The sequence below is a fragment of the Mus caroli genome, unplaced genomic scaffold (genome assembly GCF_978045245.1).
Source record: "Mus caroli unplaced genomic scaffold, Mus_caroli_1 scaffold_15, whole genome shotgun sequence".
In the NCBI taxonomy this organism is placed as follows: Eukaryota; Metazoa; Chordata; class Mammalia; order Rodentia; family Muridae; genus Mus; species Mus caroli.
In genome coordinates, this window is record NW_028227270.1 from 28,583,300 (window position 1) to 28,609,075 (window position 25,776).

Sequence of the window (25,776 nt, forward strand, 5' to 3'; positions counted from 1 at the left end):
AGGCAGCCTAACTCAGTGTTGAGGTCAGAAATACTTGTTGACAGGAGACAGATGGATAGAGCATGACTCTGAACTGTTTCCCCCCACCCCCCATCAGGATAACTGCAAGTATGTGCCAAATTCTGGCCAGGAAGATGCAGATAGAGATGGCATCGGAGATGCATGTGATGAGGATGCAGATGGAGATGGGATCTTGAATGAACAGGTACCAGCTTTGTCAGGATGGCACACACACTGAGAAAGTCTCCATGCGTATGTTCCCACACCACTGCAGCTGTGTCCTGTGTCCTGTCCCGTCCTAAACACGCCTGTCATGAGTGTTTAGAGTATAAAACAGGCAGATCTGGCAAACCACAACCCTGAGCCAGGTAGGTCTGAGGAAGTCTCCCACCTTCTTGCCATTTAGGACAACTGTGTCCTGACTCACAATATAGACCAAAGGAACAGTGATAAAGATATCTTTGGGGATGCCTGTGACAACTGCCGGATGGTCCTGAATAATGACCAGAAGGATACTGACGGGGATGGGAGAGGCGATGCCTGTGATGACGACATGGATGGAGATGGTAGGATTGTTTGGCTCTGTCTTTTATTTGGAATTCCTTTGTCCTCTGACCTCCCCAGGAGTAGGACCTCCCTCCATGTCATTCACTCTGACCTATGTCTGGTGGCCCAGTAACCCTAGATGTTTCTGGTACTTATAGCACTAGGAGGAACTCTGTGAGAGTACTACTGTCTACTAATGTCTTGTCAGAGCTGTGTCTGTAAGGCATCTGCCTTCCTGGCTCCTCCCACAACCCCACTCCTCAACATGGGAACTGAGAACTGAGTTTTCAGTGGGGTCAAACACTATACCCTGCCTCCTCCTGAAAGCAAGACAAGAAGATGTACCAACCCCTGCCTGCTCTGGGAAGGACTGTGATGTCATGGTGGCTGTACTGCCCATCTCTGGGACTCTACCACAGGGACTTTCAGGGAGGTCCAGGCCAGGAGCAGCTCTGAAAGCCTCGTGGAGCTTGAGGAAGGACATTTTATTCTGTATGGTGTCCTAGCGTATGGCAACTATCCTAAAAAGACAGCCTAGAATCCGAGTTTCTGAAAACATACCACATCACCAGAAGAACCTCCTTTTAAAAATTCTCCCCCCTGAAACACACACATCCACTCCTCCAGATCATACACACCTCCCCCAAAGCACAGGCTTACCTTGAGTGAGCTACAGTAACAACCGCATTCCAGTGGTACGCTGATAAACCAGTTCAATTAAATACCCTAACTTGTAGCATTTGTCCATGTCCACAATATTACTCCTCTCACTGTTGTTAACTTCAAATATCGTTGAACATGAAATTGGGAAACAGGAATTCAATAGCTCCAGGCCCAGCTCCTGCATATCACTGCCCAAAGGTCTTGTGTCACCATTAAAATTTAGACACCCACAACAGTGAGTGAGTCAGCTCACCCAGTCACCAGGGCCTCCTCTGGATGCTGCCACAACCTTTAACATCTTAAACAGTCAATTTCATTGGATAGCTGCCTTAGAGACTTATTTATGTTTGAGTCTCCCAAAATCCCTATTTTGAGGTCACCTTCAGGTACTACTAGAGATGGCGATGTAGCAATGGTGCAGCCAGAATAAGCCACCACAGCCTGACCTCTCAGCAGCTGCAAGTCTCTGTTTCCCACCCTTTCCTATGGCATGCTCCTGACCCAAGGTAGCATTCTTTTCTTGCAGGAATAAAAAACATTTTGGACAACTGTCCCAGAGTTCCCAACCGTGACCAGCAGGATCGGGATGGTGACGATGTTGGAGACGCTTGTGACAGCTGTCCTGATGTCAGTAACCCTAACCAGGTCAGTTAAGACAGGGGTCACACTGCAAACTGAAGTCGCTGATATAAAGATTCACCATGGATTGGCATCTAGAGAAACCCTGCCCTGCTACTGGCCAGTTCCTTGCTATCGTGGAGCAATGACATACATTAGGTCATAGATGATGGGAATAAACTGGTCCAGTCGAGATAGTTACTGACAACCACAGTGATGAATCAGGATGGGGACTCCTGCGACCCTTGGGAAATACCTCACGTGCACACAACACTCATGGCATTTGGAGTATGAGCTTAATGACACCCAAACAAGTTTCTGCTGTCAAATAAAACAGAAACATAGGCATGAGCCTAATTGCATGGCCCTTTAGTTCCTTAGTCTATGTGTGGACATTGCAGATTAAGTTCAGTCAATGGTATGTTGTTTCCCTTCCCATATGCCTGCTACTTGGATCCCTGGGTGTGGTGCGCAGTCTGTTTCTGAAGCCCTGAAATGCTTCTGAAGCCCAGATGCATGTCCCCACTGCCTCCTCTGCCTCACTCCCCATCCTGTCTCAACTCCAAAGTAAGAAGCAACATAGAGTCAATGTGCTTTGACCCATGCCTATGGCCAGCTCCCTGCCGACCCAGCCAGAGCACCCAGCCTCTGCCTGCCACTGTGCCACCCAGAACCCTTCCCAGTCAGCTCAGCTGGTGTGTGGGCAGCCCCTCCAAGAAGCTTGATATTTTAAAGAGCTCTTTTGAAAATTCAGCACTGTGCCTACACCAATATGGTGTTGTCCTTTTGCAGTTTTGTGCCAGCCTGGTTCCCGAGAAACAATTCCTGAAACCCAGTGACGATAAGCCAGGCTTGCCTTCTTGGGAACAGTCCATACATGCAGGCCCAGTGGTAAATAACATGTTCTGCTCTCTTTGCAGTCGGATGTGGATAACGATCTGGTTGGGGACTCCTGTGACACCAACCAAGACAGGTATGACACACCTTCCAGCCACATGGAAACAGGTGGGAGTCTGAGGACAGTGGGAATTGTCAGAGCTTTGTGCTGGCAGTGTGCCCAGGCTGTGGATGGATCAGGTTCCAGGGAGGGAGTGGGTCCACCTTTGCTCCAGGCCACTGTACCTCCCTGAAAGTGCTACGTAAGGAAGAGTGATGTCAGCTCCAACCAGCACTTACACCATTTTTCAGAAGAGAGGTGAGATCATGAAGCCCTGCAGGAGAGCTTGGAATGAGACAGCCAGATGTCATTCATGATCTAATCTCTCTGTGCCTCAGTTTCCTTACCTGTAAAATGGGAGTGGCTGTAGTTATGAAATTGAGTTAGCCCAGGAAATGTGCCTTGTGTGGTTTCTACACTCATTAGATGTTAGCCCTTTTACTATCGTATCAGGAAAGTCCATCACCCCCTAACAGAGGGGCTTGCTGGGGGATCACCGGTCTTTCATTGTCCTTGATGCTTTTTCTGTCTCACTGAGAGGAATTATCGTGTGTGAAAGCGTTCTGATGATCGTTCTAGCCCAACATGGAGTCCCTCCATGAGGACCAGGGAGGGCTGGGGACCCAGCTCGATGATAAAGCATTTACCAAGCACGCGCTAGGTCAGGAGTGCAATCACCAGCACCATCAGGAAGGAACCAGAATGGGATGGAGAGTGGAGCTGGTGCTGAAAGAGAAAAGCTTGGCTCTGCACCCTCAGCACCAGGCAACTGCACTCTCATCCCTCCTCGCCCCATTCATCCCCATCCCCCTTGGGTGCTTCGTGGAAAGGTGGTCAAGGCACATCTGAAGGGGTACGGATCCCCAAAAGCAGAGCAGAACAGCACTCAGCTCTTCTTCCATTAACTGCAGCAGAGTCAGTTCACCCAGCGTTGCTCAGGGCAGCTCCTGCCAGGTCCCATCTTCTCTGTGCTGCCATTACTGCCTTGTGCATCCCAGTCAAGGGAACGCAAACATTTCCTCAAGCCCTTAGAAGCTCATTGCCTCTCAGAGCAATAGAGACAATGACCACACCTCACAGGTTAGGTGAAAACTCACACTGATACAGAGCAAGCTCCAGCATCGGGCCATCCCTTGGGTGGGAGATGGTGGCTGTTGGTACCACAGCACAGGAGAGACTATCAGTGACGCAGTCTGACATTGTCTGTGTCCCAGAGCATAAGGTAGGACTGGCGCTCTGACAACTACCCTAATGATGTGTGGTGTGTATCAAGAATGTCCCAGTGGCCGGTCAGCATGTACTCCAGTTACCATCTATAGAAACCTCTAAAATAGCCTATCCCGCCAGCCTCTAGATATTTGCCTAAAACAAATGACTCATTCTGCCACATTTTAATTCCCATAAACTTGAGCCTCACTAGGAGGGGGCTAGGAACTGCTTGTTTCTCCCCAGAGGTGACAGGGCTCTCTCTGCAAATGGTGCTGATCCAACAAGCTCACTCTTGTGCTAGGAGAAGTGCAGAAAATCGGCTTCCACAGTCTTCCATTGTTGAACTCATGCTCTGTGGGGCTCTTCTGCCTCTGGTATGAAAAGGAGGGCTTCCCTCTGTGTCCTCCCTGGAGGGTATACACAGCTTCTGGGCCAGGAAAGGTCTTGAGTGAGGCAGAGTGAGAAGAGAATCCACTCTGGTCCCTAGTAGCCATGGAAGGTCCCAGAAGACTCAGGTGGTGCTCTGAGAGACAGAGCAGTTGTGCCCCACAGTTGGTCCTTCATCCTGGAAAGAAGAAGGTCGGGTGGACAAAGAGTTAGGTGGTGCTCTGAGAGACAGAGCAGTTGTGCCCCACAGTTGGCCCTTCATCCTGGAAAGAAGAAGGTCAGGTGGACAAAGAATTAGCTTCCAGAGATGTAACTTGGGTCAGCTCTGGGGTAAAACCAGTGTACCCACTTCTGGGCAAAGAGTGGCCGTCTTCAGGTCCAAGTCCTTACAGGGTCACGAGATGGGAATCATGAAAAACAATGTAACAGAAAACATCAAGGGACTTAACTACTAGAAGCAAGTGCTTAGAAGATGCTTATATACAGGCCTTAAAGTTGAATCAGTCAACTGAATCAGCTGCCCTTTGAGGTGGGCCTTGTTTGTATCGCTATCTTATAGATGAGGAATGTGTACCTCTCTGGTCCAGCATCATGCCTGAGGCTGCTGCTCGCCAGTGCCTGAGCCAGGACCCACACACATCTCCACGCCTCTTGCCTTACACATTCACACCTCCTTGGAGCAAGGTATCATCTAGCAGTCCTTAGAGATGACAGCCACCCGGAGTCACAGATTATAGAAATAAACTCTTATCTTCCCAAACTGGAAGTGGCTGGCTTCTTTCGGGACACAGAGGAAGTGAGGGAGTTGTTTCTGAAGCTGCTTTATCAGAGAAAGGCCTGATAGGGTCTGCTGAAACCCAGCCTGCGGACAGCCCACCCAGACTCCCCCCTGGGAGCAGAGGCTTCTGTCTCCTACTAAACTAATCTTTGCTCTGCAGTGACGGGGATGGCCACCAGGACAGCACAGACAACTGCCCCACAGTCATTAACAGTTCCCAGCTGGACACTGACAAAGACGGGATCGGCGATGAATGTGATGATGATGATGATAACGATGGCATCCCAGACCTGGTGCCTCCTGGCCCAGACAACTGCAGGCTCGTCCCCAACCCAGCCCAGGAAGATAGCAACAGTAAGCATGCTCTGCCCAGGGCCGCCTGGGACACACACACAGCTCTAGAGTCCCCATAACCACATGAAGGGACACATACTTCCCTAGGGGGGTCCTCAGCTTTCCTGTCCCCCAACAGCTTCTGCTTCAAATCCAGCTCACGTAGACAGTAGACATCTATGGACAGCGGTCTGCATCTGGCTGGAGCTGATTAGCCTGGCTACTTCCTGAGCTGGCCTGGGATGAGATCACATAGAGCATGGCCCAGTCACATACTAGAGCTGGGTTCCCAGTGGCCCTCAGCACAGCTCTGGTCTTCTTTGCTCCTGCCACTGGGAATGGGGAAGGGAGCCATAGAGAGAGCAACGCACAAACCGGTAAAGAACCGTGTACGTCGAGGCAGATATGAACTGACGTGGGCTCATCCTAGCCAAGCAAGTGCAGTGTCTCAGGGGTCAGCCCAGCCCAGCAGACTGTACCTGTAGACACCTGTAGGGGACACCAAAGTTAGCAATATTCTGGTGACAATAATTCTGGTTTTGTGCACATGTTAGACCTTTGTCACAGGCTTAAGATCTACCAGGTGGTGAGCCTAACTCTGTATAAGAACTTTCTGGGAAAGAGGGGGGGGGGGTCTGTAGTAAAATATATATATATTAAAAGTCCCAGCCCACGGCTTCTACCCTGCCTTTGGTTATTGAGTTCCTGGAAGAAAGACATACTCACAGACTTTATAATTACAATTTGCCCTAAGCTGCATAGAGCTGGGCGGGTGCCTGCCCTCCATGCTGTTGGAATCACTTTCCTAACGATAACTCCGAGTTATTCCTGACTATGTTTCACCTGAGCTGCTCTTAGCTCCAATTGGGCAGCATCAGGACCACGTTCCCCTGTCTCTCATCCCATGGCCTCTCTCCTTTCTCCTCCTGTGTATCCTTTTATTTGATCATGGCTTCATCCTCCTCCTACCCTCCTCGTGGTCCTCTCTTCCCAAGCCCATGAAACCTCAACCCCATCTATGTCTCTTCTGCCCAAATATTGGCTGTTGGCATCTTTATTTACCAATCACAATTAGCTGGGGACAGAGTCACTCAGGGATAACCAGTCTGAGAGGCCCCCAAATTAGCATTAGAATACAAGCAGCATTAGATCAAACCACTACAAGGGGCAACATTTTAGACTGGTGTTGCAAGAAACTCCAGGTGGTTCCTGATTGGCTGTCACAGGGCTCCAGAATGTGGCCCAGATAACAAACCCAGAGTGAATTCCTCTCCTAACTCTGAAAACCCTGCCTAAAGGTGGGAGCTTGGCCTTTTCTGCTCCTGCCCAGTCCCCTTCTCTGCTGAGGAGTGAGTCTCAGCACCCCTGCATCCCTGCCTCCTCCCTTCACCCTTAGATGACGGGGTAGGAGATATCTGTGAAGCTGACTTCGACCAGGACCAGGTCATTGATCGAATTGATGTGTGCCCTGAGAATGCAGAGATCACCCTGACTGACTTCAGGGCCTACCAGACAGTGGTCCTGGACCCTGAAGGGGATGCTCAGATCGACCCCAACTGGGTGGTCCTGAACCAGGTACGCAGTGCATGTTGGCAGCAGCTCCACTCAGCCCCTGTGCCTAGGACATCCTGGGAATGGTGGGTCCCATATGGAGGGCATTGACTCCCATGTGGCTACTCTCTTGGCATATGCTCCATCTCGTGGCCTTGAGGTACTATACTTTTCTTGGATGTTGAAATCGACTTTCCCCAAAACCTCTGTGGTTGCTCATGGTGGCACATCGGAATGTGGCTGAGATGGCTGGAATAAGAGCGCTGGCAATGTGATCCATGAGCCTCACTCCTCATCTTTCCAATAGACTGCCCCCTGTGAGTGCCCCTAAGTATGCCCCTGAAGAAGAAACGGGCTAGTGGAGTTTCCAGATTCACAAAGCTCATTGCAGTGACCCTCGTTTCATTGCTGTTGCTGTGACAAAATATTCTGACCAGAGAAACGTAGAGGAGGAAGGGTTTCTTTCTGCTCACAATTCCAAGTTATAGTCCATTGTTTGGGAGAAGTCAAGGCAGGAACTTGAAGAAGCTAGTCATATCGCATCCACAGCCAAGAGCTGAGAGAAATGCATGTGTGTATGCCTCGTACTCTGCTCAAGTTCTCTTCTCACATAGTCCTAGACCAAACCCAGAAAATGGTGTCAATCTTCCCATACCAACTAACATAATCAGGACAATTACCCCACCGATGTGCACATGGGACAACCTAGTCTAGACAGTCCGTCATCAGGAGTCTCTTCCCAGGTGATCTACATTGCATTGAGCTGACAAAGCAAACCAGCCGTCACAGTGTCCCTCAGAATGTGTGCCATAGCCTGCCTGGCTTGGAGTTTATTAAGTCAGCTTATGTGGCAGTATTAGCGAAAGCCATATACTCACCTCCTTTAAGTCAATATCAAACAGAGCAATGCTTGTTCTGGACTGGACTGGACACAGTCACCTCGGTGCCTGAGGTTACGGGCTGCCCCAAGTTCTCTCAGCCCCCCTCAAGTCCTGAACGTCCTCCCCTCTCTCTACAGGGCATGGAGATTGTGCAGACCATGAACAGTGACCCTGGCCTAGCTGTTGGTACGTCCTGGGCCTCTGGCTGTGTGTGTAGAATTCAGTCAGCTGTTAGTGTAGCCTCTTCTAATTGCATTTCCTCTCCACAGGGTACACGGCATTTAACGGAGTTGACTTTGAAGGGACCTTCCACGTAAACACCCAGACAGATGACGACTATGCTGGCTTTATTTTTGGTTACCAAGACAGCTCCAGCTTCTATGTAGTCATGTGGAAGCAGACGGAGCAGACATACTGGCAGGCTACGCCGTTCCGTGCAGTAGCAGAACCTGGTATTCAGCTCAAGGTAATGGCAGTTTGAGTCCCCATGCCTTCTTTTCTTCTAGACCCTTCACCTTCCTTTATGTTTAGAGTTCCCCTAAAAGTCACTAAGTTAATCTGAGAAATGAGTGCAGTCAAGGAGATACTTGGCTAGGGAGCCTTGAGCGACAACCTTGCCTGCCTTCTGTTGAGCCTGCACCTTTCAACCTATGCGACTCATGCTGCAAATGTCAGGCTGAGTGGGGTCAAAGAGGTGGAGAAGGTTTAAGGCATAACTGAGGCAGACCGTGTTAAAAGCTAGCTAGCCAATGTGTTCAATCAAAGGGATGGACTATACAGAAACAACGGGTTATTTCTTTCACTCCTGCTAGGGCAGGAAGCACACTTCCACAGCCAGACATCTATTGGGATCCCTCAGTGGGCAAATAGGCAGAGCGACAGACTTGTATCAGGAAAAAGGTAGAGTGAGCAGCATAGTCGCATCCACGGCTAAATTCCCTGGGGCTGGGGCCAGCTCAGCAGAAATGACACTGAAGGTTTATGCTTTTGCCAGCATGAAACTACATACCCTTGCAATGAACATGAATCCACCTCTATGTTTACCTCAGACACCTGAAACAGAAAAGAGTCTACGTATGTCCTGACCTAACATGTCATGTCTTTGTCCAGGCTGTTAAGTCTAAAACTGGCCCAGGGGAACATCTCCGAAACTCCCTGTGGCACACAGGGGACACCAGCGACCAGGTCAGGCTGCTGTGGAAGGACTCCAGGAATGTGGGCTGGAAAGACAAGGTCTCCTACCGCTGGTTCCTGCAGCATAGGCCCCAGGTGGGCTACATCAGGTAGGCTGAGGGCCCTTCTGCCCGTGGATGGGGAGGGCCAAGCTGCAGAGCTAAGGTACTTCTGGGGGAGGCCATGCTTTGGGTGTGCTCTTAGGGAAGTGTGAGGGAGGAGCTGATGAGGGGGACAGCAGAGATGAGATGCAGCTGAGATGGTACCCAGACATTCATTCCCGAGACTCCTCCAGGCCCCATGGAACCTAGTCCACACTAACCGAAGAGCCCCCTTGCAGTCTGTCCTCGCTACTGGGCCATAAGTCCCAAAAGGGCAGCCTCTGTGGCTTGTGTCTCACTAGTGTTCATCACAATTCCTGGCACGGACTGTGCACAGAGAGAACTGTTCATCCTGGGACTGGTGTGATGGCCTCAGCTTCTTTATAGGACTGTTTTGTTTCTGTTGCTGTTGCTGTTGTTTTGTGTGTTCAACTGTTCTTGTTGAAATGCAGTCAGGGTTCACGCCCCAGACTTGCAGCATGTGTGTGGGGTGCTCGGGGGTATGTGGATTGCAGCTTCCCAGCCAGGGTGGGAGGTACCAGGTAGACGGATGCATCGAGTGAAAATAAGGCGGTGAGAGCTGATTCATGCTCTGTTCTCTGTGCCCTTGTGTCATCTGCCTCTGTTCACCGCACAGGGAGACCAGGTGTGGCCAGGTTCTTACCTGATGGAGCTCAATGTGCCTTTTCTGTCCCAAAAATGAAATCAGAGCTATAAAAATATGATCCTTCTAAGTATATAATTTTAGAAAAGTCCATCTAAACCCTAAAACTGCAGAGAAATAAGAATTGATTGCTATACAACCAAAGGAAATAGCTCCTTGGAACCACTCCTAGACTCACATGAAGGTGGCATTTAAACACAGAGTGGTGTGTCTGAGAATTAAGTATTACAGTGGTGTTGACAATACCCATACAGGAGCCGACTCTTAATTTTCGAACAGAACGGCATGCTCAGGCACTTCTTGGTTTACTCTGGGGAATTGAGTTTAACTTAAAATCAATGCAGAAGAAAATGATGCTCAGGGTAAAACGCCATTGCCTCTCCGAGGCGAGGCGCAGCTCACCTTCCGCATGACACTCCACAAGGGTACATAGCACGGGGCAAGCTTTGGCTAATTCACTCCAGGGTATTGAAGGCGGGCATCCAGGGGCTTCTGTCCCTCAGTGCTACTATGACAACTGAAATTGCCCCCACAACTGCCTAAAGCTACTGATCAAGGCTCTGAGAGTCCACCAGTGAAATCAGCTAGACCAAAGAGGAAAGTGCAGGGCTTCTAGGTACAGTATCCAGAGAAAATAACTCACAAGGCAGTGAAGCCACAAAACCGCTTGTCCATGGTGTCAAGCTATTTTGTTTTAATTCACCAGCAAGTACCTATCCAGGGACTGTGCACTTGACACCATGCTGGGCCTGTTAAAAACCAAGTTAGGGAGCCGTGGACTCTTGGTTCCTGTCCTGGGGAACTTCTAACCTCACTAGGGAGGGACCAACTAGACTCAGTGGAAAGCAACATGTCCGAATAAAGAGGTAAGTACACGAGTCGGGAGTGGCACCACGTTCCTCACCGTGGACACCTGTGCTCTCTGCAGGGTGCGCTTTTATGAAGGCTCAGAGTTGGTGGCTGACTCTGGGGTCACCATAGACACCACCATGCGTGGAGGCCGACTTGGTGTGTTCTGCTTCTCTCAAGAAAACATCATCTGGTCCAACCTCAAGTACCGCTGCAACGGTAACCTTCATGCTGAGTGCCCCTCAACAGTACAGGGGAGCAACCAAGAAATCTTATTTCTATAACACGCATCCTCCCCCCAAAAGCCTCACCACCACGTGCTCATTAAAACCTGATGTTCCCTGCATAACATAAGAGGAAGGCAGAGCCAGGCTTTCCTGCTTCCCAAATCTGAAAATTGAAACCCATAGAATTTAACTGCATGTTTTAGAGTTAGGGGTTCGGTGAGAAATTCCGTCAGTTTAATTTACAGGCAGCCTTTCTTTTTCATTAGACTCAAACATAATCACAGACTGAACAAGCACTCTGCCTGCTAATTTTCTCTAGGCCTATGAATAAGCCCCGCTGGGCTTTAAGCCAACGATTTACAACAAAGCAACCTGAAGTAGAAAATGGCTGCGAGCCTGTGGGAGTCTCGAGCGAGCTGACAGCGCCCCCTACAGGAGGCCTGGGCGGCCTGTGGCGGCCATGATTCCAGCCTGGAAGGATCCTCACTAACTACCACCCCGGTTCTTGTTGCAGACACCATACCAGAGGACTTCCAGGAGTTCCAGACCCAGAGTTTCGACCGCTTGGATAATTAAGCCAAGAAGCAATCGCACAACTGCCTTCTCAAACACAGAAAGCAACATCTTTTTTAAAACTTCCTATAGTTCTCTTTATATTACCATGGCTTTTCTTTTACCAGCCCAAATACATCAAAACTTTTTATATGAATGTGGAAATAAAGAAGAGACTATTTCTAATAACCATGGTGCTCAGTCGTTTCTAATGGAAGCTCAGGCTTTGGTGACGTGTGTTGCTTTCTGAGGAATCCTTGATAAACTTACCAGATTGGTTTTATTTTTCTTTTCCCCTTGAGTGTGTACTGTGTGCCACGGAGCCCGGGTATGAACCGGACAATCATACCAAAAGTCATTTCTGGGGTGACCCTATTTAGTGCCACACTAAAGCCTGCTTTATGTTCACACAGTCTCCAGGGAAGCCCCCCACACCCCTACACCCCAGGCTTCGGGAGGAGGTGACATCCTGAGAAACCTGAACTAAGCTTGCCTTGTTCTTCTGACACCCTTCCCTCAGCCTTTCTGTCACCTCCTTCCACAGACACTTACGGATTTGGCTCCCCCTAGCGTCCTGTGAGTCAAATGGAAGAAAACAGATCTTGTCATTCTATGTCTGTCACTGTATTCAGATCCCACAGTACCAGGCAGGAAGCAAACAGCCAGTAAGCATTTGCTGGGCAGTGAAGGGAGAGTGGCTGCCTCTGAGGTAACAAAAACAGTGGGATGTAGGGACTGGTGACAATGACAGTAGTGCCAGTCACCACGTGTACAGGGCAGAAGCTTTCTGCAGCTGTGTACTAGCTGATACTTTCCAGTAGTCAGTCAAGACACTCAGAAATTTTATAAACCCCCCTGAGATTTAATTCTAAAGAAGTTTGGCAATTTATTTTATTATTATTTTATGGTTTTAGATGGGTTCTCATATAAACCAGACTGACCCCAAACTCTCTGTGTGACCAAAGATCACTGTGTGCTTCTGGTCCTCCTGCCCCCACTTCTTAGGCTTAAAGGTATGCATCATACCTGGTTTCATGTCCTGCTAGGTATTGAATTCTAGGCATGCTAAACCAGCTGAGCCTCAACCACAGCTCAGCAATGTATTTTTCATTCCCATAATTCTCTGGAGTATCATAAATTATAAACATCCCTCCCACTTTTACCATGGCTATAGTATTCTGAGTGTCTGATGGTGACGGATGTGAGCCATGCTGGCTTGGGGGCCATCTTCCTTATCTGTAGAGCCTAGAAGGAGGTGATAGCTTCTAAATGAGGACACTAAGATCTCAGTGAGTGGGGGAACTTCAGTCAGCCCACCCTCACTGTGGCTGACTACCCAGTCTCCTGGGGGAACCTTCTGGTGGAGCAGCCACATGGCTGCCAATGACTCTTCTCAATCTCTGGGTGAAACACATCTACAGACCTTCCTAAATTCTGAAATCCCTGGGCAGGGAGGGGACTCAGTGACAGGAAATGGTTGCCTTTTAAGCACCCCTCTTTTACGGCTAACACCAAGGTAGCTTCTGAGCTCTAGCACTCTCATTCTTCACTCGATGGTACAGGCATATGACACCTGTAGAGCTATTCGAATGCTCTCGCTCTGGGCCGCTCGGTGTTTTACCAGGCACTGTGAGGAAGGTTCCAGATCTTCTTCTGGAGAAATACTTCTTATCACTGAAGCCTATCAAAGCATGTACACAAAATACTGTCATCCACTAGGCAGGCGTGTTGTCTGATAGGGAGTCTAGGTTTAATCTTTGCAGCATCCTTCAGATCTCACCTTCTTCCTGTCCCCTCTTGTGTGATGTTCCCTCTGCCTTGGTGGGATTGATATAGGCGTCTCACTCAGAGCTGAACACTTGGACAGTCAATCTCGGGGCTTTGAAGGGTTGAGGCTCCTCTGCTCTAACTGCTGCCCACTTCAGCTAAAGCGTCCCTGGTCAGGGTTGACAACAGTGCCAGTCTATAAATGCTTAGAAGGCAGATTGTCAACATGTCAACGTATTGAAACAACGGTAGGTTTCCTCTAGAGCCTGTCATCTCCCAAGCTCTTGACCAGGTTTACAATACTGGATGTGAATTCCCTCCTGTGTGGTGGGCCTCCCATCATCCAATTAGAAAGCAGTTCTTTACCCCCATAACCTTCATGTCCTGTTGCACCAGTACAAACATTTTGCATGTTGGGGCCACTACTAGGGAAGACCATGGGCATCTTTTCTCTCTTGAAAAGCCTGCATAACATTGTGAAGGCTAACAGGCAGGGAGGAGGTTTTCCGGTCAGTTCTAGCTCTTTCTCTAAGAGATCCTGTAAATCCAACTTGATATGAATGGTCCCAGAGTTGAAACAGACACAATCACCCACTATATGAAGTCATTCCAATGTTTGTCCTGTCCTGATTGCTTCCAATGCTTAGGGTAGAGGAGACATCATTGTGAGGAAAGCCCATACCTGGATGAAATCACACAGGATATAGGGGAGAGTATCACCCAGGGTATAGGAGGAGGCAAAGAAAAGGAATCATAGGCATTCTGCCTCTGCCTGATGAGGATGGGAGACCCTTCCTTCTCCACCCAGGGCACTAGCCTGTGTTTCACAAACAGAAGTGAGTATCTGTTTCTTCACTATTCAGATGGGCTCCAGAGTTAAGGATGGTGACAGAGGCACAGGAGGTAGTCACTATTATTTAAATTCCATCGAGCATCATTTTATGGTCCAGATTAGAAAGCTAACAGGGAAGGAAGCAGCTAATTAGTGTAAATAAGTAAACAAGTAAACAGAGTTTAAAATACCTGACCCTGAAGTAAGGCATCTTGGGAGCCAAGTGGCTGGTACCATGAACTGAGAGGAGGAGAGGTTCCATTTGGAGCCACATGTGGGGTCCTAGCAACATTGGCTTTTTCTAGAATAGATCCCATTCTTTTTACCTTCCCTTATGTGTGTCATCCAATGGACAGACAATCCTGTCAGGTTAACTACATGGAGATGTCATTATCGTGAAGCAAAGGTCAATTAGTGGTCACCTTAGTCACCTGATGCCCCACGTAGCACAGCCCACAGTTGCATCAGCCTCTAGCCATTGGTTGCCCCATCTCCTCTGCCTGTCTGCCCTACCCTCATAATGATGGACGCTTCATGTATAGACTAATGCTTTTCTCTTGAGCCTAAGTTCTTTCTCCGGTGGCAGTAGACTGCTTATCTTAAGGTCATCTGAAACTACGACCAAAATAACCCTTTCCTCTTTGCAAACAGATCCTCATAAATGCCATAACAATAAAGGAATGTTGGTTAACACAGGAGCAGGCAGGGACAGGGGATCATAGGGGACATAGACCCACAGATTCCCTCCTGAAGTGACCATGGTCACACCTAGCCCCATACTTTGAATGGGAATAGACCACCTAAGGCCTTGAGTCTATTTGAACCCGAGTAATCTTGCATTTATTTCCCCAAATCCTAAACTTCCCCCATGGGCCTATTTTGGGGTGTATGAAAGTCAGATGTTCTAGGTCGCTGACACATCCACCACCACCTCTCTGGAATGAGTCTACTCCCCACCCAAATGGATGGTTGGACTCAGGGAAACATGAGAAGGAATTGGGGTTCACTGTCTCCACATCTGAACCACCTCAGAGGTCAATTGCCTTACTGATGCTTTTCTGTTGCTGTGACAACACATCATGACCAGAGTAACTTATAAAGGAAAACAATTAATTTGGGGACTCATAGTTCCATAAGATTAGAGTCTGTGACCATTACAGTAGGGAGCATGGCATCAGGCAGATAGGCATGGCGCTGGAGCAGTAACTGAGAGTTTACATCCTGAACCACAAACATAAGGCAGAGAGGACTGACCATTAATGCCATGTGCTTTTGAAACCTAAAAGCCCACCACCACTGACACTGCTGCCCCTCCCAACCCTTCCCAAACATTTCCACAAAATGAGGATCAAGCATTCAAATATATGTGCTTACGGGGGCCATTCTCATTCAAACCACCACATTAATGATCTAAAGAATAAGCTTATCTTTGACCATCTTGGGCCTCCTGAAAAAAATAAAATAGCTACCTCAGAGATACAGTTTGAAAAAGTCAGGCTCATCAAAGAAAGAAACTGGAGTTGCTCAAGAGGCAGACAGATGAGAGAAAGGAGAGAGAAGGGGCTGACCCAGAGGCGGGACAAGGTGAGAACTAAGTAACTTTAAAAGTGGCATTTAAGGTGGTCCTGTTGCTCAAAAGGTAGAGGGAAGGCAGAGGAAGGAGAGAAAGGGCTGGGGACAGAAGAGGAGAGTCTGAAGTGGCCCTGTCTATCTCATGTCTACGCAGCATGAGGTGACAGAAACCTCTAATGGGGTCGTGTGACTATAGGATGGGTTACCCTGTACTCTAAGAGCAGAGGTGACAGCTCCCCACAGCTATGCCTGCAAATCTACCCAATGGCTCCACTAAGCCTTGCGATTGAACAGTGGTGAAAAGCGGATCCCAACAAGAACACCCTGTAACTACAGAACACTGACACAGAGGGTCACAGAAGATAAGACTTCATCCTCTGGATCCACCCAACTTCCTGAGGGGAAGCCTCAGTAAGGGCTGATACCAGAGGCCCTCTGGGAGAGGACAGAAGACATGCTGAGATCTGGGCTCCTCAGTACTCAGAGAGGAGCAGGTAGGAGGGCACCATCAAAGTGGCCTGTAACCAAGTCAGCTCAGTGGGCCTCAGGGACTGACAGGGATGCCTCCACAGACACCCCTCGCTCCAAGTGTCTCTAGGGCCCTTCCTACCCAACCTCTATTCAGTAGGGGCAGAAGCAGACAGTCTCAGATCCAGGTACAGAGAGGGAGCCCTGCAAAGCACACCTACCATTCCAGAAGGACACACACACACGCACAGGTACTTATGTTATCATTACAAGAAAAAAAAACAACAAGCACAAAAATTGAGGAAGTGTGAGAGGCTGGGCTTTAGATCAGGTTGGAGAGTGCTTACCCAACATGCACTGCGATCTGGGTTTGATCTCTTGCATCACATAAACTGGGCATAGCAGCACACATCTGCAACTGCACTACTCCAGAGAGGCTCAGAGGTGCAAGGTTATCTTCTACATAACAAGGTGGAAGCCAGAGTACATACAAGAGACCCTATCTTAATCAATCAATCAGTCATTCAGAAATCAAATGAGTGGCAGAATATTGGCTAAGGAAAGCCTGTGTATAGGGCTGGAGAGATGCCTCCATGGTTAAGAGCACATACTGCCCTTGTGCCTGTATGACCTCAGGACCTGAGGTCAATTTAAGGTACCTGAGCCTACAGGGCCACAACCAATTATAACTCCAACCTCAAGTGATCCCATGCTCTGTACTGGCCTCCACAGGTACCCACACTCACATCAAATACCTCCATATAGACACACATGTATACGTGTAACTGATAGTAAAAAGAGAGCTAAAAGAAAAGTGTGAGCAGTTAAATGATGCTTGTATTAACGATTAAAATAAAACTATAACAAAGAGCCTGTGTTTTGCTTCCCAATACACACTCATAAAGCTGGATTAAAAAAAAAAAAGCTGGATTCCAACTCAGTCTAAGTTTGGTTTCTTAAAACTGGGCCTCCAGGCTTCTGCTGTTTGTTCTGTTTGTTGTTGTTTTGTTGGGTTGTTTGTTTGTTTTAAGATGTCTGCACTGTGCACTGGGATCTCATAAGAAGCCTTGCACTGAGTGCTTTCGCAGGTGAGAAGCTAAGGCCCTGGACCTTAAGAAGCCACAGCTTTGATCTAGTGACTTCTGACATAGGATTTATTTCAAGTCTCCCATCAGTAAATCTTAACTTAGACATGTGGTGTTGAATGTATATACCATTGTGTCAGCAGATTCTCTTAGCACTGGGACAAGATGGATGGGAGAGACTTTCAGGAGAAAAGCATTCCGACATTGGCTTGTAGTTCCAGTCCATCATGTCGACCAGACCAGGAAAGAGGGAGCTAGACAGGAGCCATAGGCCAGCATAAGCTTCCAAGACCCAGCCTTGGTTGGGACATTTAAACCCATATACAGCAGGAACCCGCTGTCGAGAGTGAATGTGTCCACATAGGAAGGGTTTCTAGCTAAGTGCAAACATCTGTCACTGCCTTTGGAGGTTATTTCTGAGACAGCTGCTCATTCGGTGTTTATTTTACAGTGCTTACCAGAGTGGAAAGCAGCAGATAGCTGGTATCTAGGAGAAGCATACTGAAGGAGCACTTTAATGAAAAAGTTCTCAATCCAATTTGTTTTGTTTGTCTGTTTGTTTGTAATCAAGGACTTGCCCAGGCTAACCTTGAACTCATAATCCCTCCTCCTCTACATCTCAGTGCTGGGATTGCAGGTGTGTAGCACCATGTGTAACTTGCCCAGGCTAACCTTGAACTCACAATCCCTCCTCCTCTACGTCTCAGTGCTGGGATTGCAGGTGTGTAGCACCGTGTGTAACTTGCCCAGGCTAGCCTTGAACTCACAATCCCTCCTCCTTTACGTCTCAGTGCTGGGATTGCAGGTGTGTAGCACCGTGTGTAACTTGCCCAGGCTAGCCTTGAACTCACAATCCCTCCTCCTTTACGTCTCAGTGCTGGGATTGCAGGTGTGTAGCACCGTGTGTAACTTGCCCAGGCTAGCCTTGAACTCACAATCCCTCCTCCTTTACGTCTCAGTGCTGGGATTGCAGGTGTGTAGCACCATGTGTAACTTGCCCAGGCTAGCCTTGAACTCACAATCCCTCCTCCTCTACGTCTCAGTGCTGGGATTGCAGGTGTGTAGCACCGTGTGTAACTTGCCCAGGCTAGCCTTGAACTCACAATCCCTCCTCCTTTACGTCTCAGTGCTGGGATTGCAGGTGTGTAGCACCGTGTGTAGCACCATGACTCTGTGGTGATCAGTTTGCTTTCCATATGTTCCCATCCACTCTCACCTCCCCAGCAGATTCATTGGGCTGCTGCATAGGAATAGAATGTCCCCAAAGTCCCTCAGTCCTGGGGTCTTCTGAACGTCCCTGGAGGACAAGGACTGGGACATGACCAGCCCCAGATACTCCCCACCCCAACCTGCCTCAGTAAACTATTTGTGAACAACCTGGTGAAACGACCAAACACTCAAAAGTGCTTTTACACAAGTCTGATGATGTGAATTCAAGTCCATGAACCCATGGCGAAAGCGGATTCACCAGGCACATGGGACATGTATGCATTTGCTGCATGCATGCCATGACATGTGTATCTTTCACACACATACACATAATGGATAATAGATAGAGAGAGAGGGACAGATGATAGACAGACAGACAGATGGATGGATGGACAGTCAGACAGACAAACAGATAATAGGCTAATAGATCTATCTGTGGACTTGTACAGATAATAGACTGACAGATCTATCTGTGGACTTGTTTTTACTGTCCACAGCATCAAGCTCACCAAGAGGCTGCCAGCGCATGCCTCTTTGCATATGATCCACTAGAGGGCAGCAACCCTCTAAAAATAGCCTTGTTCTCAACCTGCTGGCCTTCAAATTGATTTTTTTTTTCTTTAATTTGTATACAAATGAACAGGTTTCCTTTTGGTCATTTTCACACATGTTTATTTTGGTGTGAGACTTTCTTTGGCCCCTTCCTCTCCCCCATGTCCTAGCCCTTCTCCATAGCTTGTTCCCTTGGGTTCCCAGTATCCCCCTTTTAACACTACAGCTGTGCATCCTCTGAAAGTGCCTTACACGGAGAATAAGAAAGGTGCGGTTTATTAAATTACTTCTCTGATCAGAGCCCTATGGTCAGCGCTGGTAGTTCCGTGCTTAACAGCTCCTTCCTTACCTAGACAAACAACAGCGACTACCACAAAGCAGTGTCTGGGGAAAACACCGGCTCTCATTTCCCTCGGGAACTGCCAGGCAAGGACTTCTCTGCCCTCAGCCTAGAGTCACAGATGACTCGGGCAGTAAGCACAGAGCTGCTCATCTGTCTGTTTGTCATTCACTCATTCATTCTTTCAAGCCCTGCTGGACAATCTGCTATGTATGCTGCATACCTGGTACCGTGGTGGCCAGAGCAGTGCGTGCTGCCGGGACCCTCAGGCCAGTCCTCTGTGCAAGGAAAGCCTGCATCATCTTGGGCCGTCCAACTGGAAATTACAGATTTAAAATATCGAGGGTTCTTTGTTTTGTTATACTTTGGATTTTGTTTTCCTGTGTGTTTTCTTTTTGTTTGGGGTTTCTTTTTTGGTAGTCTTTTGTTTGGGGGATTTGGGGACTTGGCCGGGGGCATGTTGTATGTATGTTTATATGTGTGCATGTATGACTCGGTTTGTGAGATTTTCAAGAGTGAACCTCAACTTTTTGAGATTGTGACACATCTCCAAGCTGGCAGGTGGCCCGGCAACTAAAGCACTTTTTGATCTTGCAAAGGTCCCAGGTTCAGTTTCTAGCATCCACATGGTGATTCACAACCATCTATAACTCCAGTTCCAGGGGATCCAACACCGTCCTCTGGCCTCTGAGGGCACTGCAAGTCCATAGAGTATAGACATACAAGCACTTAGAACACCCATGCACATACAATAAAATAAATCTAAAAAAAAAATGTTTAAGTTAGACATGCATTTATGCATTGGGAGAAACTATATTTACTTAGCCATGAGTTTTTAGCTGGGTCCAAATGGGACCTTAGCCTAAATCTCCCTGCCTAAGAAAAATGGGTTTCCAAGAGCAGGAAACCAAGGCAACCTCCCAGTCCAGAACAGATGGTTTGTCACTAATAGAGAGAAAATAAACAAACAAACAAACAAACAAACAAAAACTAGGTTCCCAGAGTGGGATGATGGGGGGCAGGGGGGTGTGTCTATGGTTAACTTTAGCAAACATCTAAAACTTGGAGAACTCACTCAGAGGTACAGCTCTTCCTGGCCCATGTGATGCAGAAAGGATTAAGCCTTTTGTAGAGAACCTACCCTGGATGGCTGAGGCAGGTTCAAGTACCACATCCATACTTTCAGTAGCTATAGTTTTGCTCTAGTTTGAAAAGACATCTACTAGGTATGTAAACAAGAGTTGACACAGAAGGCTCTAGGAGCCCAGTCTGGCCTGCAAACACTTGGCTTAGTGTAATGGTCAATCTGCATTATCAGCTTGGTTAAGAAACTCCTAGATTAATGAAGCATAGCTCTGAGAGTGTCTGTGAGGGTTTTTCTAGAGACCATGAAGGGGCAAAATACCCCTGAATCCTGGACAGCAGCAAACTGGCTGGGACCCAGCCTGGGAAAAAAGGTTGGCAGAAAGTCCACTAGTGCAGGTTCCCTTCTGCCTCCCAGCTGCAGTGAGGGGTGTATCTCACCCCCAACTCCCCACTCTCCACTCCCCCAGCCCTCTCAGGAACAGGAAAGCCAGCTGTCTGTGGCCTGCAGTCCAACAGCCCCAGGCAAAAGACACTCTCTTCCTTTTGCAAAGTTTCCTTCACATGTTTTTCATAACAAGAAACCACCACAGCTGGCACCTGCGAGCCATCAGGCTGCAGAAAGCCTCACTGGGACCCATGCCACACCCAACCCTCCAAAAGCCCAGATGCTTTTGGTGGCCTGCAACTCTCCTGCCACCGCTCACTGATGCGCTGCCACCAGCATCCGAGACTGTCTATCTCTAGGCTTTCCTGGAGCAGAAGTCACTGTCTGCTCAGGTAGTCTCCTAGTTAACGTTGCTCTTGCTATGATGAAACACCCTGACCCAAGCAACATGGGAAGGAAAATTATCTGCCTTATGCTTCTACATCATAGTTCATTACTGAAGGAAGCCAGGGCAGGAACCTGGAGGCAGGAGCTGATGCAGAGGCCATGAAAGAGTGCTGCTTAGTAGCTTGCTCTTTATAGCTTGCTCATCCTGCTTCCTTATAGAGCTCAGGACTACCAACCCAGGAGTGGCACCACCCATAATGGGCTGGACCCTCCCCCATAGACCACTAATTAAGGAGATGCCTGACAGCTGGATCTTATGAAGGCACTTCCTCAATTAAGGCTCCCTAAATTTTGATGACTCTAGCATGTGTCAAAGTCACATAAAAATAGCCAGCGCAGGTAGTATGCTGGAGTACCGGAGAAGCTCAAGCCCTTGGATGCCGCCCCACAGAACTAAAGAGAGCTGGTCTGTGTGGGGGAACTTTGTGGAAAGTGTTCTACGTGCCTTCAGCATGGTTAACCTCCAGTCCAGTCACCCTGAGGAGAATTCCTTCCTCCTCTTCCTCTACATAAGGTTCCTCTATATCCTAAGGAATGAAGTCACTTACACCGTATTTTGAGACAGGAGTCCATGAGTCCCAAGCTGGCCTTGAACTCACAAGGAACTGAAGATGGGATACACAAAGCAACTCTATCTGGTTCCTGCAGCACTGGGGTTCAAACCTAAGGCCTGAGTGCATACCAGGCAAAAGTACATTAGCAACTGCGCCTAAAGGAGTTACAGCCAAACCCTTATCTCAAGGTCTGCTTCTGGGGGAGCTGGTCACAAGTAAATTACACACCCAGATTTTACTTAATCCAGACTTGTGGAATCTCAAATTTGAGTTCTCTCTCTCTCTCTCTCTCTCTCTCTCTCTCTCTCTCACACACACACACACACACACACACATACACTTTTCAGCATCTCTCTGAAACAAAGACATCCTTATCTTTAACACAGGCCTTACTGTCCCAACAAAAGCTGCCCATCAGCCAAGTGTAGTGATGGATGCCCACAGCTCCAGGACACAAGAGCTTGAGGCAGGAAGACTGAGTTCCAGGCAATGACCTGTCTCAGAAAACAAAAACAAAAAACACTTAATGCACACAGTCTCTTCAACAGGCAAGAGCAGAGAAAGATAAAGGCACACTTGCTCGGTCTCTTTCTCTACAGTCTAGGACCCCCTGCCTAGGGGATTGTATTGCCCACAGTGGGCTGTGTCTAAATAATTAACATTGGTAGTCAAATCAGCCCCGCCCCCCCCTCCAGGCATGCTCACAAGCCACTTTGATCTAAGCAATCCCTCATAAATTGATACTTAAAACTTAACCATCAAGATGGTATAGCCGTTCAATAAGTAAATGCTAACTGTGGAGTAAGGAAGTGATATCAATACTGGGTCATTCATTTCCTTGCTTAACCCACTCCCCTCACACATAGCCCTGGCCTGTGACCAATGCCTTTTCTTTTTCCTCCTTCTCCTGTACTTCAGTGAAGCAAGGGACAGCGGGCAGCCAGTGTCTGCTCTGTATACCCTGCATGAGTGGATGGTGGCAAAGATGATCTGCCCACCCCTACACGCCCTGATGAGGCCACACTTGGGTGTTCCACCCTATTTTTCTGCACACTGAGGAAAGCTGCCAGGAACAGGCTCTGCAAGCAGCCTTCTTACACAGAAGTGTGTTTCCATTTCATTGAACACAGCTGTCACGCCTGCTGGCTGACTGAGGTCTGCGAGGCTCATCATGTGCCACCTGCCCAGAGGGCAGATACAATTCACAGGCAGGCTCAGCTTGCCAAACCCAATCCCTTCCCAGCTCAGAGATCCACTCCCCCCTCACCACTCACAAACCCCCACCCGGGTGCCCCAGGGCCTTCCCAACAGTTGTCACCTGCTTTACAGACACCTAAAGTGGCAGGGAGCTCTCTTCTACCTGAAGTAGCATGTCTTAGACATTTCTAACAGTGGGCATTGTTTCACTAAACACTTGATATGTGCCAGGGACTATTAAAGTGCCAGACCTGTGTGACTCCTTTAGTTAGTGAGAGAACTCTGAAATTGTGACTCTTGTGTCCATCCCCACTCGACAGGCAGCTCAGAGGATTAATGACCTTCCCTGACTCACACAGGGAGAGAAGAAGTGGGGCAGGCAGTGAGGGAGGCTGTCTCCCACCAGTCTTACTATTGCTACCCCTCTTCTCTAGTTAGAGGCAGGATGGTCTATCAGACCACTTACTCTTTTTAGATCAAATCTTTCTAAGACTGTAATGAAAGCCATAGCATAGCCCCTCTCCTGGCTAACGTGCTTATGCTCACAACACTTTGCATACAACCTCAGAAAGTCAACTGTCTCGGCTGAGGACCCCAGCAAAGAAAGGACGGTTTTGCCTTTGCACAAAGGGATTTTAAGGGTCTTTTCTATGTCTGGGAGGTTTCTCGGGGTTCCTCCCGTCTCTGTCTCTCATGTGTCACGTGAAAGGATGTCCAGCCCCTCAGCAATCAGTGACAAGGAATTAAAACAACTATGGAGACAAGACTCCAAAGCCAAGTGCTAGGCAGCCATCTTCATTTGTTCCCCCCCCTGATGACATCATTAAGAAATTGCCAGCCCAGTACAGAGTTGAAAATGCCGACCCACTTTTGACCTGATAATTCGGTGTTGGGATTTGTTTTAAGAAATTATTTAAATAAAATGAAATAAAATAAATTATTTAGAGAAAATGAAAATAAAAGCCACACCAAAAAAAAATGCATAGCAAACTTATCTCTGAGAGAGAAGAAAGAGAAGAAAAAGCTAGAAGGAGCAAAGGGACTAAAAGGCCAGCAAAATAACAAGGCACGTAGAATTAAATACATTCGCCAATCAGCTTAGCCAAAAGGGATAACATAAACTTGGGAGGTGGACAGATAGGACAAAGAACACACAACAGTAGTGGCAGTCAATTATGAAGTGACAGACTGAGAGTCCCTGGGGACTTGCTAGGCCCTTTTCATACATCTCCCTAAAAGACCAATCAGAGTAAAAGCAGCTCAGAGGAGACAAAGAGATGGATAGAAACACAGACACACACACACACACACACACACACACAGAGAGAGAGAGAGAGAGAGAGAGAGAGAGAGAGAGAGAGAACTATAATGTAATACACTCTGAAAAATGTCAAGTGTACACCTGTATCACAAAAGCAGAAGGCGGCATCTAAAGAGAGTAAGGTAACAATTTTGGAGAATGATGGTAGCCAAAAATAATGCATTCAACAGAAACTGTAGAAGATAAAACATAAGCATTGAAGAAATAACAAGCAACCGTGGACAGCAAAACCTAGGAGAGCCATTCAGTGTGAGCAGGACCCACAAGATAGAAGTTACAGCTGAGTTTCAGCATCTGCTTCCAGTCAGGCGGGGAGGTAGACTCCGGGATCAGGGAAGCTGTCTCTGGGGATCATGGTGCCCCTATGATGGTTAAACATCCAGGTTCTTTCCGTGGTGTCAGAAACTAATCACCAGGGCATCTCCATAGCTGCATGCATACTAACCAAGGGGCTGCATCTCAAAAGACAAGCTAATTACATAATATAATTAGCATTATGGTTTTAGCTCTCACCTCAGGGGCTTTTTAAGAGGATCATGGACTTAAAAGATAGATCTGGTCCAACCCATTTGGAAAGTGAAAAGGGATCACCTTGACACCCATCTCATAAATATTCGTAGAAATTTCTTTAAAATCCACAAAGTGGGCTGCTAAGATCCTTTGGGTCATCTCCTTCAACCTCTCTCGAGTATACTATCCTTTGCTTTGCTAAATAGACTTCTGCTTATACTGTCTCTTGGCAGATTTCTTTCCTCCAAGAAGACAAGAGCCAAGGGAAACCTTCCCCACAGATACAGAAGGTTCAATATCATCCTGGTAGGGCCCACAAGGCGAACAGTCCCCAGAACAGAGCTCACCTGGGCCAGGCAAAGTCATGTGTCCCAGCACGGCTGGGCAGAAGCCCCTTGAGTTCCACAGGAAAAGGGCACCGCCTTCTTCTCCGATCACTCTGGTTGTAGCTATGAAAGTAATGGGTGCTGTGATCGATTTAGCCACACTTTTGGACTGGATTTTACTCCATTTTGAATGTGAGTGAGTGAGTGGTTCTCTGCTTGTCTATACAAGGGAAGACCCATTATCTGCCAGCTCGCCCAGATCCAATTTGATCATTAATGCCAGTAACTACACCTGTGACTATAACAATCATATTTGGAAAGCCTAGAGACACATGCTCACCAACCACACCATGTACAAGCTGGGGCAGGCCTCTGAAGGGAGCACCCCAAGGCTGACATGTGACTAGCACACTGAAGTGCTGGCCATGAACCTTACTCTGGAGAAATGCCACAGTGGAGAACCCCAGCCTAGGACCCTGGCTCTAACTCAGGCACACTTTCTCCTGCTGGTGACACACAGCCCGCTTCAAAGTGGCAATTCCAAACGGCCTATCATCTGGATCTGTATTTGGCAGCTCTGTGCATTCATTAGATATTTTATCTGGTCCCCCACAGAGAGTCCCAGTACATCAGCTCTCTGAGCTCCTTGAACACCG

General features: G+C 48.1%; 1 protein-coding gene across 1 annotated transcript in view; it reads left to right on the plus strand.

The window, feature by feature from the left end:
• Positions 1-11,633, plus strand: part of Thbs4 (thrombospondin 4) — a 43,547-nt gene extending 31,914 nt beyond the window's left edge. Inside the window, exons 12-22 of the mRNA XM_021180088.2 lie at positions 98-205; positions 407-566; positions 1,736-1,854; positions 2,748-2,800; positions 5,299-5,492; positions 6,868-7,046; positions 8,041-8,089; positions 8,173-8,369; positions 9,014-9,186; positions 10,770-10,909; positions 11,432-11,633. Coding sequence (XP_021035747.1) covers positions 98-205; positions 407-566; positions 1,736-1,854; positions 2,748-2,800; positions 5,299-5,492; positions 6,868-7,046; positions 8,041-8,089; positions 8,173-8,369; positions 9,014-9,186; positions 10,770-10,909; positions 11,432-11,493 — 1,434 coding nt within the window. The 3' untranslated portion in view covers positions 11,494-11,633. The remainder of the gene's footprint in view (positions 1-97; positions 206-406; positions 567-1,735; positions 1,855-2,747; positions 2,801-5,298; positions 5,493-6,867; positions 7,047-8,040; positions 8,090-8,172; positions 8,370-9,013; positions 9,187-10,769; positions 10,910-11,431) is intronic.
• Positions 11,634-25,776: the final 14,143 nt, after the last annotated feature.